General features: G+C 34.8%; 1 protein-coding gene across 5 annotated transcripts in view; it reads left to right on the forward strand.

Annotated features, from left to right (window-relative positions):
- Positions 1 to 20597, forward strand: part of VPS13A (vacuolar protein sorting 13 homolog A) — a 243130-nt gene that overhangs the window by 68533 nt on the left and 154000 nt on the right. For all 5 annotated transcript variants that reach the window (XR_013404898.1, XM_015117939.3, XM_015117938.3 and 2 more), the window contains exons 18-22: positions 1594 to 1783; positions 1864 to 1978; positions 10870 to 11006; positions 13715 to 13847; positions 15867 to 15984. Coding sequence is in view for 4 of the 5 variants with exons in the window: in XM_015117939.3 (XP_014973425.3) it covers positions 1594 to 1783; positions 1864 to 1978; positions 10870 to 11006; positions 13715 to 13847; positions 15867 to 15984 (693 nt within the window). In the remaining variant the exon portion in view is untranslated. The remainder of the gene's footprint in view (positions 1 to 1593; positions 1784 to 1863; positions 1979 to 10869; positions 11007 to 13714; positions 13848 to 15866; positions 15985 to 20597) is intronic.

Below are 20597 nucleotides of genomic sequence, written 5' to 3' on the forward strand. Positions count from 1 at the left end.
AACTTGATGTTTTGAGTGGTATAATGTGGTAACTGTGGAAATTAGATTTCCCCCCTCCGTGGTTTGTTGTTGATTGTTGAAGATGTAGTTTTCCATTTGTCTACCTACTGTAGTGGGTAGAATTGTGTCATCCAAAACAGTATGTCAATTTCTAATTCCCAGTACCTGCAAATACAGCCTTATTTGGAAATAGTCTTTGCAGATGTAATCAAGTTAAAATTAGTTCATGCTGTATTAGTGTTTGCTCTAACTGAATGATGTGTGCTCTTCAAAGAAAAGAGAAATTTGGACACAGACTCGGAAAATAAGACAGACTAGAGAAGACAATTTGAAGATAGACATAAAGAGGAGAATGCCGTGTGACGATATCTTCTTAGCTGCACCCATATTAATGTAGATTTTCTGTAATGTGGTGTGGGGATTAGAGGTGGAAGATGATCATAGCTCAGATGCCACAAGCTCTCCCTGTCCTTATCAAATTTCAGCAGATTTTTGTTTGTTTGTTTTGAGATGGAGTGTACTCTGTCGCCAGGCTGGAGTGCAGTGGCACAATCTCGGCTCACTCTGCCTCCTGAGTTCAAGAGATTCTCCTGCCTCAGGTTCCTGAGTAGCTGGGATTACAGGCAGGTACCACCACTCCCAGCTAATTTTTGTATTTTTAGTAGAGACGGAGTTACACCATGTTGGCCAGGATGGTCTCGATCTCTTGACCTCGTGATCCCCTTGCCTCGGCCTCCCAAAGTGCTGAGATTACAGGCGTGAGCCACTGTGCCCAGCCTAGATTTTCTTGAATAAAAGTTTTTCTGTTTGCTGTATGCCCTTAGATCAATTTCCAGAGATTTTATAATTTTCACTTGTTCTTTCCCTGTTTTGTTTGCTGGGGAGAAGAGTTGCTGAGCTCCTCACATAGTCATTCTCCAAGTCCTGCCTCATCCTTGGTTTTTAAATGTTTATTTTATTGTTTTATTTTTTTGAGACAGAATCTTACTCTGTTGCCCAGGCTGGAGGGCAGTGACATGACCTTGGCTCACTGCAACCTCCACCTCCCTGGTTCAAGCGATTTTCCTGCCTCAGCCTCCTGAGTAGCTGGGACTACAGGCAAATGCCCCCACGCCTGGCTAACTTTTGTATTTTTAGTAGAGACGGGGTTTCACCATGTTGGCCAGTTTGGTCTCGAACTCTTGACCTCAAGTTATCCGCCTGTTTCAACCTCCCAAAACGCTGGGATTACGGCTGTGAGCCACATGTCTGGCCTTTAAATGTTTATTTTTATTTTTAGAATAAAACGTGTGTGGAGTTGTGTTGTATGTGCAAAACTTTTCAGTTTTACATTAAGCATTGTAGATTTACTGTCATTTTAATTTTAGCTTATTATAACTTTGTTACATAGAAATCAACACAAATAGGATTCTTTGTGAATTAATCTATGTCAATTTAGAGGAACCATTGTATATCTTCTTTGATGGGAATGGACTGGAGTCAGAAACGCAAAGTGAAGTTGTCTTCATTAATATTTTAAATCATTTTCAATTGTAAAAATCCTTTACAGTTTTACTGATTACTAACTTTTGTTCTTTTTTTTTTTAAATGCAGATTTGAAACTAAAATAGATTCATTTCATATTACTGGCTTACCAGATAATTCAGAAAAACCCCGCCTCCTGTCTTCATTGGATGATGCAATGTCACTCTTCCAAATTACATTTGAGATAAATCCATTAGATGAAACTGTTACTCAGAGGTGTATCATAGAAGCTGAACCTTTAGAAATCATATATGATGCAGTAAGCATGTTTTTAAATTACTAAGTTTTAATATAATTTAGTTTGCTTTGAGTTTGTGATAATGATGTTTATTTTAACAGAGGACAGTGAATAGTATAGTGGAATTCTTCAGACCTCCAAAAGAGGTACATCTAGCACAGCTCACTTCAGCAACTTTGACAAAACTGGAAGAATTTCGCAATAAGACAGCAACAGGTAAATGTCAATATTAATGTTGATGAATTAAATACTGTATCCTATATTAAACTTTTATTTATGGTAGAATATTTTTAGTAAAGTTTATTTTAAATTTATGATATTTCTAGACTGGTTTTAGTTAACAGAAACTAATTTAGTACTTTTATGTTTAAAGGCAGATAAAACCATAATCGTTTTTTACACTCAGAAAGTTGATACCTAGTAACCACGTTTAAGTTAGTTGCAGAATTTTGCTTAGGATACTTGGACCACTATTTATGACAAAAACTGGCCTCTCGTTTTCCTTTCTTAGAATGTGTTCCAGATTTTGATATATCAGCCTCAGGGAAAAAAGTTCTATCCTTTTTTATTCTCTAGGAGAGTTTGAATAAGGTCAGGTATTATTTCTTCCTTAAATATTTGGCAGAGCTTAACAGTAAAACCACTTGGTTTTGGAGATTTCTTTGTAGGAAAATTTAAGATTACAGATTGAACTTTTTAATTAAATAGTTGACCATAGAGATTATCTGTATGATTTTAATGCTTTGTAATTGGTTAGGACTTGTTTTCTAACTCAATATATGATGCTAAAAAAAAATGTTCCTCATATGCTGAAAAGCCTGTCTTTTCATATCTGTACCTATTCATTAGGTATGGATTGTTAATCATGTACTTCAAGTTTTTTGTATCCTTTTGTCACCTTGTTCTAATAGTTATTAAGAGAAATACATGAAAAATGCCTCGTTATCAATTGTGGATTTTTCTATTTCTAATAGATCTGTCATTTTGTTTAAAAAAATAAATTTGGCTGGGCATGGTGGCTCACGCCTGTAATCCCAGCACTTTGGGAAGCCGAGGCGGTTGGATCACCTGAGGTCAGAGTTTGAGACCAGCCTGGCCAACATGGCAAAACCATAATAGAGATGGGGTTTTAATAGAGAGCGGGTTTCACCAGCCTGGGCAACGGAGCGACACTCTGCCACACACACACAACATAATAATAATAAAAATTAAAAAAAATAAATTTTAAGGCTGTCATTAAGTACATGCAGGAGTAAATTATTTTTCCTCCTATAAACCAAATATTTTATCTGTGTAAAGTTGACCGCCTATATTTTTAATGCTTTAATTTTTTTCCCTTTGCACTTTTTTACTTTATTTTATTTTTGATCTGATATCAGTATGAAGTACAAAGTTTCTTTTCGTTAGAATTTACCTGGTGTATGTTTTTTCTTTTATTTTTACTTTTTCCCTATATGTTTTCAGATGTGTCAAGTCAACAACAGGTAATAGGATTTTTTCCAATCTAAATTTATGATCCTTATTTTTTATTTATATCTACTGTTTGCATTTAATTAATGTATTTAGGCTTATGTCTAACAACCTATTTTGTGCTTTTGAATTTGTTTTTCCTTGTTTTATTTTTCTTGCCTTCCTTTGGATAAATTCTAGGATGCCTTTCTTCCCCCTTCCCTACATTCGATCGGGAAGTTAAATATTCTCTATCTCTTTTTATTTTAGAAATTACAGTATACATTTTTATAAAAATATAAATATAATGAATAATTTTATATTCTCCTAGTCATTATATGGACTTTAGTACTGTTGAACTTTATATACTATCCCCATATACTAATTTTTGTACTTAAAAAAAACTTTATTGGACTATATGCGTATAGTTCATGGTAGTTTAGAATTACTTATGCATTTACTACCTTCTTTGCTCTTCATTTTTCTTACACCTACACTTTTTATCTGATTTTATTTTCTTTCTGTTGGAAGTTCATCTTTTTTTTTTCTTTTTCCAAACTCCGTCTCCTGGGTTCTAGCAATTCTCCTGCCTCAGCCTCCTGACTAGCTGGGATTACAGTCACCCACCACAATGTCTGGCTATTTTTAAAAAAGATTTTTAATAGAGATGGGATTTCACCATGTTGGCCAGGCTGCTCTCAAACTCCTGACCTCAGGTGATCCATCTGCCTCGACCTCCCAAAGTGCTGGGATTACAGGAGTGAGGCACCGTGCCTGGCCTGGAAGTTCTTTTGTAAACTTCCCTTGTAAATATTTTATCTTGTAAGAATCTGCTGGTGGCAAATCTGTGCTTTTTTTTTTTTTTTTTTTTTTTTTGATACAGAGTCTTGCTCTGTCGGCCAGGCTGGGGTGCAGTGACATAATCTCGGCTCACTGCAACCTCTGCCTCCTGGGTTCAAGCACTTCTTTTGCCTCAGCCTTCTGAGTAGCTGGAATTACAGGGGTATGCCTCCATGCCCAGTTAATTTTTGTGTTTTTGCTAGAGATGGGGTTTCACCATGTTGGCCAGGCTGGTCTGGACCTCCTATCCTCAGGTGATCCATCTCCCTCAGCCTCCCAAAGTGCTGGGATTACAGGCATGAGCCACCATGCCCCATTGTATATTAGTTTGGCATGACACTACTGCATATAGAATTAAAGGTTGATGTTCATTTTCTCCTTAACACATTGAAGAGGCCATTCTGTCTTTAGGTTTTCATTACTGATGTTGAGAATTCAGGTGTCAGTGTGTCTGCTGTTTTTTTGTACATTATCTACCCTTTTACATTCAAGAACTTTTTTCTTTTGTATTCTGTTGTTGCAATTTGGTGTATCCAGCTATAGATTTGCTTTATATATCCTTTTTGGGATTCATTGGATTTCATGAATCTGAGTACTGGGATTTTTAATGAATTGTAATGATTTCTAGAAAATCTGTCTGGAAAATTATTAGCCACTAACTCTTTACATATATTCTCTTCTGGAATTCTGGCTAAATGAATTTTAGCCTTTCTTACTCCATCTTCCATTCTCCTTAACTTCTGTATCCTGCTTTGTTTCCATCTGTTCTTCTCTGTGTTACATGCTGGGTCATTTCTTCTAATTTATCTTTTAGTTTACTGAGTCCTTTTTTAGCCATGTCCAGCGTGGTATCAAATCTCTTCATTAAGTTTAATTTCAGTGATTATATTTTTCCCTTTAGGAATTCTGTTTGGTTAAATTTAAAATCTGTGTTGTCATTCTTTTTTGGTTTTGTATTTCCCATGGATATCTTTACACTTGTCGTCTTTTTTTTTTTTTTTTAGAGATCATAAGTACAGTATTTTATATTCTGTCTTACCAGTTAGTTCTCTCTCTTCAGATAGTCCGTTATGTGAAGGCTTTTGTGGTTCTCTTTTTCCTATCTTCTGTCTTTTGTTTCTTTTGATTCTTACTCATGGTAATGTGTGTCTTTTTATGCTTGGTAATTTTTCATTGTAATCTGCTCATTTTCCTTAGAATATTATTTGGGAGAATTCTCTGAAGCCTGAGATAACTGAGCCTTCATTCAGGGAAGATTTATATTTCTTCTGCCAGGTACCTTGGGTATGTTGGTGGCATAACTAAATTCATTGCTTAAGACATTCTGGACTGCCAAAGAATTGTTGGGCTACATACCTCCTTGAGGAATGTATCATAGTTACAATTCACAGAGGTATTACCTTTTTCTTCTAATTTTTCTCAGGGCCTTTGTTTGCATCCCCCTGTGAGTGTGTTTTAGGGAGAGGAAGGTTTAATTTCAGGATTATTCTTTCTTTGAGTGAGTGTCCTTTAATGTTTCAGATTTGTGAGGAGAACTCTTGCTAGACTCTGCATCTTTGTCTTCTGTTTCCTCTGTTCTGAGAGGCTGAAATTCTCATTGGAGTAAGATCCAATTTCATTGTCAAAGTTTTAAAATTCTGGTTTTGTTAAGTCTGGAGTACACTTCTAATTGAACTCAGAATTTGTCCCATTTTGGTGGCTATAAAATCTGGCATGAAATTATAGTTTTTCTCTTGCCATTTTTATTATATTCACTTTATCCTTGTTGGTAGATATGAGGTGTACTATCTGTCATTTTCCTTTGTTCTCTCTCCTAAGATAAAATAATTTAGATAAGTGAGTCAAGAAATCACTTCACATTTTGATAAGACCTTCAGGAAATGTCTAACTAGTTGTCTTTTGTTAGGCTATATTGTAATATGCATCTTGATTCATTATTAATTTTTCTTTTTTTTCACGGAAAACTATGTGTTATATTCTTCAAAATATATGTGTCTTTCTTCTCTGGCTTTTGCTCATTTTTCTCTACTATTTTTATATCCGAATGTTTTAAATTAGATCGTACGTGAATACCTTACCTCTAGAAATTGTAGGGTTTGCATTTATTCCTGTATTCTTTGTTAAAATCTGGGAATTCCATTTCTAGTTCACATTCTGTATATTGGTATATTATATACTGAGTAGAAACCAAAGCATAAGATCAGGCTACTTCTAGTCAGTTGTTCTTGATTGATAGAAACTCATAAATACAAATTAATCATATTGGAAACACACTACAGACATCCAGATTTTGAGATATTTTTATTTCTTAAGATTTGTTTTCCTAAACTTTATTACTTAAAAAAATTACCAAACAGTAAATATCCACAATATAAAGTTCACATGTTACAGAAACATGTTTTAGAAAGTGGAAGTCTTCAGTATTTTAGCTTCTGTACATAATAACCTCTAAAATTTGAAGTCTGTTCTTCCAACTTTGTTTTCTTTTCTACACCAATAGTATAAAAATGCTAGTTCTATGAAAAAAATGGAAAGCTTCTATGATAGGTTTTTGTGCTTAATTTTTTAAATTTAATGTATTTTGGATTTTTTCTAGAAAGTTAAAATTATCCTATTTGTGAAGGGACTCATATATGTTATAATGACTCAGGTTACTTAGGTTCTTTCCTTCCCTCATTTTCCTCCTTTCTTCCTTTTATTTTGTTACATTCTCCTCTATTAATATCCTGGTTTCTTTGTTGTATTATAGGTTGAATATCCCTTAGCAGAAATGTTTGGGATCAGAAATATTTCAGATTTCTTTGGATATTGGAATATTTGCATTTTACTTACTTGTTGAACATCCTTAATTGGGAAATATGAAATTCAGAGTGTTCTAAGAAGCATTTTCTGTGAATATGATCTTTGAGCATCATGTTATTGTGGTGCTGAAAAAGTTTTAGATCCTGAAGCATTTTGATTTTGGATTTTCAGATTAGGGATGCTCAGCTTGTTATTTCCCCCCTTCCTTTCTAGGAACTCAAGGTCTTTCAGGTCTTTTTGTTGTCGAGTATGGCACGAGCTTACAGAACCTGCTCAACTAGTTATCTTTTGTCTCTGGCAGGAAAACAGATGTGATCATTTGCTAAAACTCTTCTTTCAGAGTACAAGGTTCTCTGATAGGATCATAGCAAATCATTTTCTTTCAGTTATTTATTTACTCATTTAAATATATATAAAGAGTCTAATCTATATGTCAGATGCTGTGCTAGGTTTTAGGGAACATAGCAATGACCAGAATGGATGTAGTTCTTGCCTATTGATGGATGTTACACTTTTATGGATAGGACAAATATAAAACTAAGAGCAATCTACTGGAAAATTTTGATTAATGCCGTATGGGTCCAATCAGGAGAGTAAAACCACACAGTAATTTTGATGGGTATATTTAATGTAATGAATTATTAACTGTAATGAAGGATTGTTTTGTTACTCCAAAGAGTAAATTTAAAGAATATAGCAAGGGGCCAAGTGCTGTGGCTCATACTTGTAATCCCAGAGCTTTTGGTGTCCAAGCGGGGAGGAACACTTGAGGTCAGGAGTTGGAGACCAGCCCGGAAAACATAGTAAGACCCTGTCTCTACAAAAAATTACAAAATTTGTCAGGTTTGGTGGCGTGTACCTATTGTCCCAGCTACTTGGCAGGCCAGAGACTGGAGGATTGCTTGAGCCCAGGAGGTCAGGACTGCAGTGAGCTATGATAGCAACTCCTGCATTGCAGCCTAAGTGACAGAGTGAAATGCTGTCTCCAAAAATACACGTATTTAAGAAGAGTAGTTATAAGGAATATAGAATTGAGACAGTGTTCCCTAGGAAGAGGTCTCTGTCTTCCCTGAGAATTGAAATCCACATCTTGTTGGAGAAGGAACCTCTGTGAGTCACTGAATGTCAGAAAAGCCATGCTGGTGTCTTTCTGGTAACCTGCTCTCTAAAACTCTCTGGAAATCCATCCTCTGAGGTGAAAAGGGAAAAATATTCATGGGGCAACGTCTCACTGCCCTCGTTCTGCTGTGAAACCACCTGAGGAGGCTTCTAGGGGCAGAATACTGGCTTTTGAGTGCTGTCGGCCCTTGTGCACGGCATGCGTTGTGTTGGAGGAAGGCGCAGTGTTGCAGGATATTGCTAAATGAGTGTACTGGAACCAGGAAGCAAACTCTTTTCTCCTGCAGTGTCTCTCCTGTGTTCGTTATCTATTTCAGTGCTAGTTGGCAAAGAAAAATCATTTAAGCAACTCAGATCTACTTTCACAGAGCAGACAAGTGGGTGAATTTGGAGCTGAGTGAGGAAACAATTCTATAATCAGCCCAAATGCTGTTAAGGAAATGAGAATGATAGATGCCCCAATTTAGTTTTGGTGGTAGTGTCAGAGAAGATCTCTGAAAATTCAACATTAAGACCAGATATATTTGTAGGATCCACACTGCTAAAGGGTATAAGAAAGAGCCTTCAAGGTCATGGTCAACTGTGAAGAGCTTAACTTAGCAAACAGATGGGTGAATTTGGAAGTTGTGGAAAGCTGAACTGGTTCTAATGTAATGAGTGAGGGGAGAGCAGAGGGATGTTAAAGATGCATACTCTTGATTATGCAAAAATGAAAATCATATTAAGCAGTTAAGATTTTGTTGTAAGTGCAATGGAAAATAGGGGAGAGACCCAATACACTTAAGCTCAAAATAAAATACTCTCCGCTCTCTTCCATTAAAAATAACTTAGAGAAATCATTGTGTCCTGGCATCAAGAAAGGCTTTGTTGAAACTAAGGCTTACGGTAGAACTTCCAAGGAGTACCAGAACTTTGATTTGTAGAGGCCAGAATACACGAGGAATCCTTAGACTAGAGATGGAAATGAAGATAGAGAAATGCTTAACAGACAGACTCTGGAGAATCTTGAATGTCAGATTGACCCTTCTGGATGCTGCTTGTTGCTTTAGTAAAATCATGCCATCTGTGTTTGAATCCAAATCATTTGGGGAAAAAGAATGAATAACTGTTTGAGTCAATTCTGCTCTTAAGTTTCAGGCTAATTGGATGATCTTCAGAATTTTTGATGATCTGTCAGTCTGTTTTCAAACCTCTATCTCATCTCACCTCCCATCCTCATTTTAAGAGATTTCACTTGAATTTGCTTCTTACAGGCTATGGGAAATGCCAAGGTTTTTTCTTCCTCTCTCTACTAGAGTCTTGCTTGGGCTGCCTGGGCAAGGCCACTGGAATCCCTTAAAGATGACACAGTTTTGATTATAGTTTCTCATATTTCAAGGAAGAGCCGTCCCAGATATAATTTATTAGTGTTATTTTTATAAAGAATACTGGAGGCAGTGTAATTTGTGGAGAAAAGAGGTTTATTTGTTTCATGGTTCTACAGGCTGTACAAGAAGCATGACTCCAGCATCTCCTTTTGGTAAGGGTTTCAGAATGTTTCCACTCATGGCAGAAAGGGTTAGCGAGCCCACATGTGCAGAGATCACATGGCAAGGGAAAGGAAGGAGGTGCCAGGCTCTTTTAAACAACAAGCTCTAACTCACAGAGCAAGGACTCAGTCGTTACCATGAGGACAACACCAAGCTGCTTGTGAGGACTCTGCCCCCGTGACTCAGACAGCTCTTATTAGGGTTCCACCTTCAACATTAAAAATCAGGTGTCAGCATGAGTTTTGGAGGGGTGAAACACCAAACTGTAGCACAGACTTAGATTACTTATTTTCTATTTTAATTTAAATAGATATTTAAAACAGAAGATATTTTAATTTCTTTTAATTTATTCATTTTCCTTTCTGTTGGCTTGTATATCAAGCTGATTATGTGTTGGCACTTGACACTTGTTCGGTGTCTGCTTTTAAGCTTTGTAATTGTGTATATATATTTATTTGTAATTTTAAGTACATTAAAATTGTTGACATATTCTTTAATTTGAACATGTATTCTTTAATGATAAATTCTTAACTTTAAAGGTTATATTAAAAGGTACCGACCTGCCTACGTTTTTTGTGTGTGTGTGTGAAAAACTGTGCCTTTTTGTTTGAGTGTCAGATCTTTTTAAACTTTGTAAGTCAAATATCTTTTATTTACTCAAACTGATTTGATGGCTGCTCATATAATTTTTTATTTTAAGAAAGGGTTCTCATCTCATAGAAAATAATTTGTTTAGATTTAAAAGCTGATGCTGGACTTAGGGACATAAAATAGATGACTTTGGTATACTAATCACATGCAAGTGAATGAATTAAATTTATTAAACTAAAAAACTCCAAGTGAATGAAGGACCTAGGGAATGGGAAACTCTGGTTTGTTGCCTTTTCTGGTTTACATATGATTTTTATTGAAGATGATTTGATAATCCAGGATTTTTTATATTCTCAGAATAATACTAAGATCAAGTATTATTGTTCAGTATGGTAAGTGTAGCTCTATGAAGTTTATGATTTGAGAAGTATCTATGTAGATTCTAAGAGTTGTTGTGAATAAATGTTTTATGCCACTGAAACTTTTTTGTTTTTTTTGGTCTATATCTTTCTTCCCAATTTTACCAAAATTGAGTTTATAGGTTAAAAATTTTTTTTTGAGGAATTACTCCAATTTTGTACTCAGCTATATTTAAATAGGAGTGCACGCATTGGCAGATATTTTAAATTTTATATTGGAAGTATTTTGCTGAGGTCATTTTAAAATTAATACTAATTTTACATTAAGATTGTTTTATCAGTTCATATATTTAGTGATTCTGTATTTCTCGAGTAATTTGTGAAAAGTATTCATAGAAAATATTTACATTTTTTCTAGGTCTACTGTATATTATTGAAACACAGAAAGTTCTTGATCTCAGAATTAATTTGAAGGCTTCATATATTATTGTCCCACAAGATGGAATTTTTAGTCCTACATCAAATCTGCTTCTTTTGGACCTTGGTCATCTTAAGGTATATACTAATAATATTTGATTTATGATATAGCATTTAGGGTGTTTCTTTGTTTAAAATGTATTTTGTTTTTTAGACAGTTTGATTTGTTGGTTTTTTTCCTGTATTTGTGGTAGATAAGTAAGATTTGAGAAATCTTCCTTTCTGGTAAATAAAGTGAAGTCTCAATTAGGTAGTTTTCCTACACTTATGAAAACAAAATGACCAATTAAACTCTGTAGGGTTAGGTTAGAATCTAAGATTGATTGACTGATTGATTGATTGATTGACTGATTGATTGATTGATTGATTTGAGACACAGTCTTGCTCTGTCGCCCAGGCTGGAATACAGTACTGTGACCTTGGCTTACTGTAACCTGTGCCTCCTAGGTTCAGGTGATTCTCAGGCCTCAGCCTCCTATCTGGGACTACATGTGCCCGCCACCACCCCCGCCTAATTTTTGTATTTTTAGTAGAGACAGAATTTCACTATATTGCCCAGACTGGTCTCGAACTCCTGTACTAAAGTGATCCACTTGAATTGGCCTCCCTAAGTGCTGGGATTACTGGCGTGAGCCCCCACACCTGGCCCAAATCTAAGATTTATATTTATAGTATTTGAGAGTCATGCTTGAGAAGCTTATTTCTTTCTCAATTTAGATCTATTACTTGATTACTTAAAGTATATAGAATGAGAGAGAATTCTGGAAACAATCAAATACATCTTCATCTTTCTGAAATTTTTTGTATGTAAAATTATATATATATGGACATTTTAATATTTGTATTAAATAATTCTAAATTGAGAAATGGACTTCCTCTGTTTACCTAAGTCATCTCCCTTTTTTTCTTTTTTCTTTTTTTTTTTTTGAGACAGAGTCTGGCTCTGTGGCCCAGGCTGGAGTGCAGTGGCGCGATTTCAGCTCACTGCAAGCTCCGCCTCCCAGGTTCATGCCATTCTCTTGCCCCAGCCTCCCAAGTAGCTGGGACTACAGGCCCCCTCCACCATACCTGGCTAACTTTTTTGTATTTTTCAGTAGAGATAGAGTTTCACTGTGTTAGCCAGGATGGTCTTGATTTCCTGACCTCGTGATCCGCCCACCTTGGCCTCCCAAAGTGCTGGGATTACAAGCATGAGCCACCGTGCCTGGCCCTTTTTTCCTAATTATATACTTTTTTCTTTCCAAATTTTCAGTGGAGAATACATTTTTTTGTGGTATTCTAGATCTGTACTCTTCACTATAGTACCCACTGACCAGCCACATGTGGTTATTTAAATTAATTAGAATTAAATAAAATTAGTTCAGTTTCTTAGTCATATTAGCCACATTTAAGAGTTTAATAGTCAGAAGTGGCTAGTGGCTACTGTATTTTTTGTTTTTGTTTTTGAGACATAGTCTCACTCTGTTGTCCAAGCTGGAGTGCAGTGGCATGATTTCGGCTCACTGAAACCTCTGCCCCCGAGTTCAAGTGATTCTTCTGCCTCAGCCTCCCAAGTAGCTGGGATTTCAGGTGTGCACCACCATGCCCAGCCAATTTTTGTATTTTTAGTAGAGATGGGGTTTCACCATGTTGGTCAGGCTGGTCTTGAGCCCCTGACCTCAAGTTATCCCCTGTCATTGATCTCCCAAAGTGTTGGGATTACAGGTGTGAGCCACTGTGCCCGGCCTGTATTTGAAAGCATTGATATAGAACATTTCCGTTATTGTAGAAGTTCTATTAGACAGCATTGCTGTAAATCATTAAATATAGAGGAATATCTATCACAATTTAAAGAACCAAGAGAGGTGGATAATATTAGAATGCTGTTTCTGGCCACCTAACAAAAATACGTGCCTGTCCTTGGTACTGACATCTTCCCTTATCCTATTTTTTAAAATTCTGCATTTGTTAATTGTGTAAACACCCACTGGATATATATTTATAATAAAATTTATACAGCTTGTTATTCACATTTGAATTTTCAGTTGTTTCAAGGGCAGTGTGGTATAAAAGAGCATAAAGTTAGGAGTAAGGATATCTAATTTTGTGATTTTAGGCAATTTGCTTAACCTGTTACCTAAAATTGATTACTTTTCAAACAGAGATAATCTTTTTTTGAGGATTTACTTCACATGAGCTATATAGAGGGGAAAAAAGTTAAAAAATATATGTGTACACACATGTATTTTTATGAGTAAGAGCTTTATGTACTATTGTGGAGTCATCTCCAGGATGTTTAAGTGAGAAAAGTAATATGCACAGTATGCCAAGAAAGGAGAGATGCAAATATAACTTGCCTGGAGTTGCATAAATGGCAGAGTTGGAACTAAAATTCAGCTATCCTATTTAATTCTGGACTGTTTTACTTCTTATTGTAAAGCTATATCAGTATTTGTCATACTGTAGAAACATTTTATAAGCTAAATTTGTCTCTTGATCTTGCTCTTAATGAGAAGGCCTCTTACCACATTTAAAAAATTTGTACACGTATTATTCTTCAGGACCATCTTGGTTTCTTCTTTTAATGTAAGTAAATGGGAAATATATCCTAATATGTAAAAATTTATTTTCTCTCTCTCATTATATACCTCATGGATGAGGACCTTTCTAATAGCCTTATTATGTATGCTTACTTGTGAATTTATCTTCTCATATTAACATTTTATATTATAGGTCTAAAAATTAAAACTTTATACTTACATTTTGAAGTATTTTGCATAGTCTAAACTATTAAAATTAACTTGAAGGTGACAAGTAAAAGTCGTTCTGAATTACCAGATGTGAAACAAGGTGAGGCCAATCTTAAAGAGATAATGGATATAGCTTATGATTCCTTTGATATTCAACTTACAAGCATACAGCTGCTTTACAGTAGAGTTGGTGAGTATAAAATGCATTATCTGTTGATTGATTTTGTTGAAGTGATTAATTAGGTTTTTAGGCACTTTGAAGACCTTCCTCCTAAATGTGTTAGAACTTCTATGTTTTTGAATTAGAAATGATAGTAAATATTGGTTAGCTCTTCTCACCAGGAGCAGTCTTGCCCCCCAAGAGACATTTGTTGATATCTGGAGACATCTTTGGTTGTTACAGGTAGAGGGTGTGTGGCACTCCTAGCATCTAGTGGGTGAAGGTGAGGGATACTACTAAGCATCCTACAATATACAAGCCAGTCCCTCATGACAAATATCAGTAGTGCCGAGGTCGAGAAATCCTGATCTATATCAGTGTTTTTCAGCCTTTGACCAAAGTTGGCCCATATTGAAAATGATATTGGTATTACTACACAGCTGGATAACCAGAAGATATTGCTCAGGACCAGAAGTAAGCAGCCTGGGGATTCTGACAGTCATGGACAGCCATACAAAGACTGACGAGGGTCACTCTCCTTGGCATACTTGTATCTCATTCACTGTGGTGTACCAGTCAGGAGTCTCTGATTTAGAGCTAGTTTTTAAGATGAAGTCAAAGCCAGAAATTCACATGACAAGAGCCTTTTAAGTAGTTAGGAAGAGACCCCAGACTCATTCAGCCTTCTTTTCATTCTGTTATACTGCTTTTGAATCCCTAGAGTGTTAGTGAACATGCAGATAATTCAATAAAGTTTGATCTGTTGAAGAGATCCATATGTAGAGATCTGTGTGTTTGTATGTGGTCAGATTTTAATTACCTGAGCTAACCAATAAAAGGAGAAACAATGAGAATCCAAAGTAGTTATTATCAAAATTGTTAATTTGTATGGGACTGAAACATTTTATTTCTTTAATTATATTTGCTTCAGGATAGTGAACATAGTTTGTATTTTTATCATATTCTAATTGTGGTAGAGGAAACCCAAAGGTATAGTGGGTGGCAAAAGTACATTATTTTTAAAGTCCATAAATTCTTTTCAGGGAATAAATTACTGGGTTTGGTTTTCCTTGACTGGAATTTAATGACTCATAGAATTATTGGGTTCAAATGAGATAGTATATATGAAAATGCATTATATGACTGAGATCCCATTAATCTTGTTATGAATTTTTAAAGTTATTTCTTTCTGATTATACCTATTTTAGAAAATCTGAACAATTCAGAAACCAAAAAGATAAACCTTTATGTTACTGCTTAGGCAAGAACACCATTGATATTTTGTTGCATATTCTTTTAGTATATTTTTCAGTGTATGTGCCTGTGAATATGTGGGATGTGCTTGTTTGGTGTTTATATTGGAAGTATTTGTGAATGTATTTTTTTTACATAATTTATACAGTTTTATATGCAGATATTTTTTCTTTTACCAGTAATATTTTGGTCACTTGAACTCATGGTTTTTATTGTCTATATTATGCTATGTGGCTATGGTCTCAGTTATTTAACCATTCCCTTATGGAACATTTAGGCTTGTAACTCTGCAGTGATTGTTGCCGGGGGGGGGGTCACATGTTAGTAGACCTCAATTTTATCACTAGCAGATTGATCACAGGCAAGTTATAAATTCTTTTGAGTCTCAGTTTTCTAAAGTGGGATTATTATATATCATTTTGAGAATTAACGTTTAAACATTGCCTAGAAGAGTAGAAATTATAAATTAATAAATGGTAGCTTTTATTAGTTACTGTTAAAGAACGTCACTTTTTACTACCTTTTGCATTACTGCCTTATTGCCATGTTACTTTTTTGGGTAAGGTATGTGGTTGGTGTAGTGATTGTCAGTGGGTGTACAGTAGATTTGATGATAACCTACTGATTGTGTGTACCTGAGATTGTGACATTAAGATTACCTAGATGTGGGGAAATTTTCTTATATAATGGAATATGTGACTATAAAGTATTAATAGTAATTTTAGGTTTTGTGTGTTTTTCATATTATAGTTTCATTAAATATGTTATTAAATATGAACCATTTTCTGTACTTAGGTGATAATTGGAGAGAAGCACGAAAACTCAATGTATCTACCCAGCATATTTTGGTACCCATGCACTTCAATTTGGAACTGTCTAAGGCCATGGTTTTCATGGATGTAAGGATGCCCAAGTATGTATTGTTTGTTGCGTGTGACTGTGGATTTTCTGGGTAATTCTGTAGCTAGGGAAATACCATACTTAATGTGTGTGTGGTAAAATGTATATAAAATTTACCATTTTGACAATTTTTAAGAGTATACTTCATTGTCAGTAGATTCACACATGCTGCTGTTATGCAAACATCACCACCGTTCATTTCCAGAACTGTTTCTCTTCCAAACTGAAACTCTATACCCAATTAAGCAATAACACCCCATTCGCCCTGCACCCAGCCCCTGACAACAACCATTATACCTTCTGTCTTTATGAATTTGACTATTTTAGGTACGTCATATAAGTAGAATCATAGAAAATTAGATTTTGTGTGCCTGGGTTTCTTCACTTAGTATAATGTCTTCAAGATTCACCATGTTGGAGCATATGTCAGAATTTCATGTATTTTTAAGGCTGATTAATATTCCTTATATGTATACACTATGTTTTATTTATTCATCCTTCAATGGACATTTGTGTTGTTAATGCTGTTTGGCTGTTGTAATAATGCTGAGGTACAAAATATCTGCTTAAGTCCCCGATTTCAGTATTTTCGGGTATATACTCAGAAGTAGAATTGCTGGATTATATTGTAGTTCGATGTTTAAGTTTTAGAGGAGTGCTGTTCTGTTTTTTATAGCAGTTACACCATTTTACTTTCCTACCAGCACAAGGGTTTGAATTTCTTCACTGCCCCTACAATACTTGGTATTTTCTGTTTTTTATTTTTTTTATTTTTTTTTATTTTTTTATTTTAATAGTCATCCTAATAGGTGTGAAGTGATGTCATTTTCTTAATGCTTAGTGATGTTGAACATCTGTTCTTGTGTTTGTTGACCGTTCATGTATTTATTTGGAGAAATATGTATTCAAGATCTTTGCCCATCTTTTAATGTGGATATTTATTTTTTTCTTTTTTTTTAAGATGAAGTCTCGCTCTGTTGCCCAGGCTGGAGTGCAGTGGTGCGATCTTGGCTCACTGCTATCTCCACTTCATGGGTTCAAGTGATTCTCCTGCCTCAGCCTCCTGAGTAGCTGGGACTACAAGCGTGTGCCACCACGCCCGGCTAATTTTTTGTATTTTTGGTAGGGACGGGGTTTCACCGTGTTAGCCAGGGTGGGCTCGATCTCCTGACCTTGTGATCCACCCACCTCAGCCTCCCAAAATACTGAGATTACAGGCATGAGCTGCCGCGCCGGCCTGAGTTGTGAGAGTTTTAAAGTATATTTTGGATATTAATTCTTTGTCAGATATGTGATTTGCAAATATTTTTTCTCACTCTGGGTTTCCTTATCACTCTGTTGATTGTGGCCTTTGATGTCTAAAAGTTTAAAATTTTTATTGTCCAGTTTATCTTGTCTATGTGTTGGTGTCCTATCCAAGAAATTATTATGAAATCCAATGTCATAAAGCTTTTCTTCTTTGTTTACCTTAAAGAGTTTTAATAGTTTTAGCTTCTTTTATTTAGATCTTTGATTCGAGTTAATTTTTGTATGTGGTATGTAGAATAAGGACCCACCTTTATTCTTTTGCATGCAAATACCTCATTTTCTCAATATAATTTGTTGAAAAGACTGTCCTTTTCTCATTGAGTGGCCATGGTACCCTAGTTGAAAATCATTTGTCCATATATGCAAGAGCTTATTTTTGGGCTTTCTGTTTTATTCCATTGATCTCTGTCTTTATTTTCCTGTACCACACTGTTTAGATTACTGTAGCTTTGCAGGAAGTTTTGAAATCAGAACATGTGAGTTGTTTAACTTTGTTCTTTTTCAAGATTGTCTTGGCTATTCAGGATCCTTTGATATCCCATATGAATCTTAGGATGGAGTTTTCTTTTCTTGCAAAAAATGTTATAGAGATTCTGATAAAGAGTGTATCAAACCTGTAGATCCCTTTGAATAGTATTGACATCTTAATAATATTGACTGTTACAGTCCATGAACATGGAATATCTTTCTGTTTATTTGTGTCTTCTTTGATTTCAACAGCATTTTCTAGGTCTCAGTACTAAAGTCTTTTGCCTCATTTCTTAAATTTATTCTTTCTGATGCTATTGTAAATGAATTAAAAAAATTTTTTTTGGATTGTTTATTGTTAGTGTATGGGAACTTAACTGATTTTTATGTCCTGCAACTTTGTGAATTTGTTTACAGTTCTAAGTTTTAGGATTCTAGAGTTCTAACAGATTTAAGATTTTCTACATATAAGATCCTATCATCTGTGTACAGAGGTAGTTTTTTTCCCTTTCTGATATGGGTGCCTTTTTTTCTCTTTCTTGCCTAATTGGTCTGTCCAGAATGTTTTAACACTCTCTTGAGTAGAAGTGGTTTAGGTTGGCATCCTCACCTTAATCCTGAGCCCCGAGGAAAAGCTTTCAGTATTTCACCATTGAGTATGAGGTCAGCTGTGGGGTTTTTATGGATGACCTTTATTATGTTGAGGTAGTTTCCTTCTGTTCCTAGTTTGCTAACTTTTTGTTACGAAAATGTGTTGAATTTTTTCAAATCCTTTCTCTGCTTTGAGATGACCATGTGATCATGTGAAAAATGATCAAGATGATTTTTTTTTCCCTTCATTCTCTTAATGGGGTATATTACCTTGATTGCTCTCTATATATTAAATCATATTTCTTGTGTCCAGCAAAAAATCCTTTTATTCTAGGAATAAATCCTCTTATTCCAGGAATAAATAAATTCCAAGAGTAAATGATATATAAACCATTTAATGGGCTATTGATTTAGGTTTGCTTGTGCTTTTGTTGAGTTTTGCATTAATATTTTTTGGATATATTAGACTGCAGATTTATTTTCTTGTAGTATCTTTGTCTGGCTTTGATATCAGGGTAACGCTGTCTTTATAAAATGAATTAGAAAGTATTCCTGCCTCTTCGGTTTTTGATTGTTTGGTAGAATTCACTATTGAAGATCATGGGAGATTTTCTTTGTTGGGAGGTTTTTGATTACTGATTCAATCTCCATAGTAGTTTATCCAGATTTTGTTTCTTCATAATTCAGTGTTGGTAGATTTGTGTTTCTTGGAATTTGTTTCATTTAGATTATCCAATTTGTTGGTGTAAAATTGTTTATAATCGTCTCTCTCTTACAACCCTTTTTGTTTTGTAAAATGAGTAATAATGTTAACCACTTTCATTTCTGATTTAAATTGTCTTTTCTCTTTTTTTCTCAATCTAACTAAAGGTTTTCAATCTTGATCATTTTGAAGAACCAACTCACATTTTTGTTGATTTTTTCCTCTATTGTTTTTCTGTACTTTATTTTATTTATCTCTGCTTCCATCTGTTTTTTTTTTTGTTGTTTGGTTTTTTTTTTTTTGTTTTTTTTTAATTTCTGCTAGCTTTAGGTTTAGTTTGCTGTTCTTTTTCTAGTTCCTTAAGGTGTAAAGTTAGGCTATTGATTTTAGGTCTTTCTTCTTTATTAATGTAGGTGTTTACAGCTATAAAATCCCCTTTTGGCAGACTTTTGCTGCATCCTATGAATTTTGGTATGTTGTATTTTCATTTTCATTTGTCTTGAGTTATTTTCTAATTTCCCGCGTGATTTCTTTGATCTCATTGCTTGTTTAACCGTCCGTTTTTAAATTTCTACACACTTGTGACTTCTACGTCTTTTGCATTCTAGACTCATTTCATCATTATTGGAAAAGATACTTCTTATGATTTCACTGTTTAGACATTTTTTGACACTCATTTTTTTACCTGACATATAATCTGTCCTGGAGAATGTTTCATATGCACTTGAGAAAAATGTCTATTTTGCTGGATGGAGTGTTCTGTATACATCATTTTGGTCCAGTTAGTCAATTTTATTGGTCCAGTCCCCTGTTTCCTTATTAATCTGCTACCTGGTGGTTCTATTCAGTATTGACAGTGAGATATTGAAGTCTCCCATTATTATCATGGAACTGTCTGTTTCTTCCTCTTAATTCTGTCAGTGCTTGCTTTATATATTTTCGAACTCTGATGTTTGGCACATACATGTTTATAATTGTTATGTCTTCTTGGTGAAGTTATACTTTCATTATCATTATATAATGTCCTTCTTTATTGCTTGTAACAGTTTTTGACTTGCAGTCTACTTTGGCTGTTTTTGTTATAGGCATCCCTGCTCTCTTTTGGTGATTATTTGCATGGAATGTCTTTCTTCATTTTTTTTTTACTTTTAACCTGTGTGTTTTCTGTGATTTAACGTGATCTCTTGTAGACAGTATGTACTTGCATCCTGTTTTTTAATCCATTTTGTCACTTTAAGTTTTTAATTGAGAAAAAATATATTTACATTTAAAGTAAATACAGAAGGGGAGGACTTACTTTTGTCATATTGTTATTTGCTTTCTGTATGTCTTATAGCTTTTTAAATTCCTCGTTTCCTCCTTTAATGCTGCCCTTTGTGTTCAGTGGATTTTTGTGTGTGACATGCTTTGATTCCTCTATCATTTCCAGTTTTGTACATTTTACAAATGTTTTCTTTGTGATTACCATGGAGATTATGTATCATATCCTCAAGTTATAACAATCTATTTATTATTTCTTTGTTTTTTTAGACAGGGTCTTGCTCTGTCGCCTAGGC

This window comes from Macaca mulatta, chromosome 15, assembly GCF_049350105.2.
Source record: "Macaca mulatta isolate MMU2019108-1 chromosome 15, T2T-MMU8v2.0, whole genome shotgun sequence".
Classification (NCBI taxonomy): Eukaryota; Metazoa; Chordata; class Mammalia; order Primates; family Cercopithecidae; genus Macaca; species Macaca mulatta.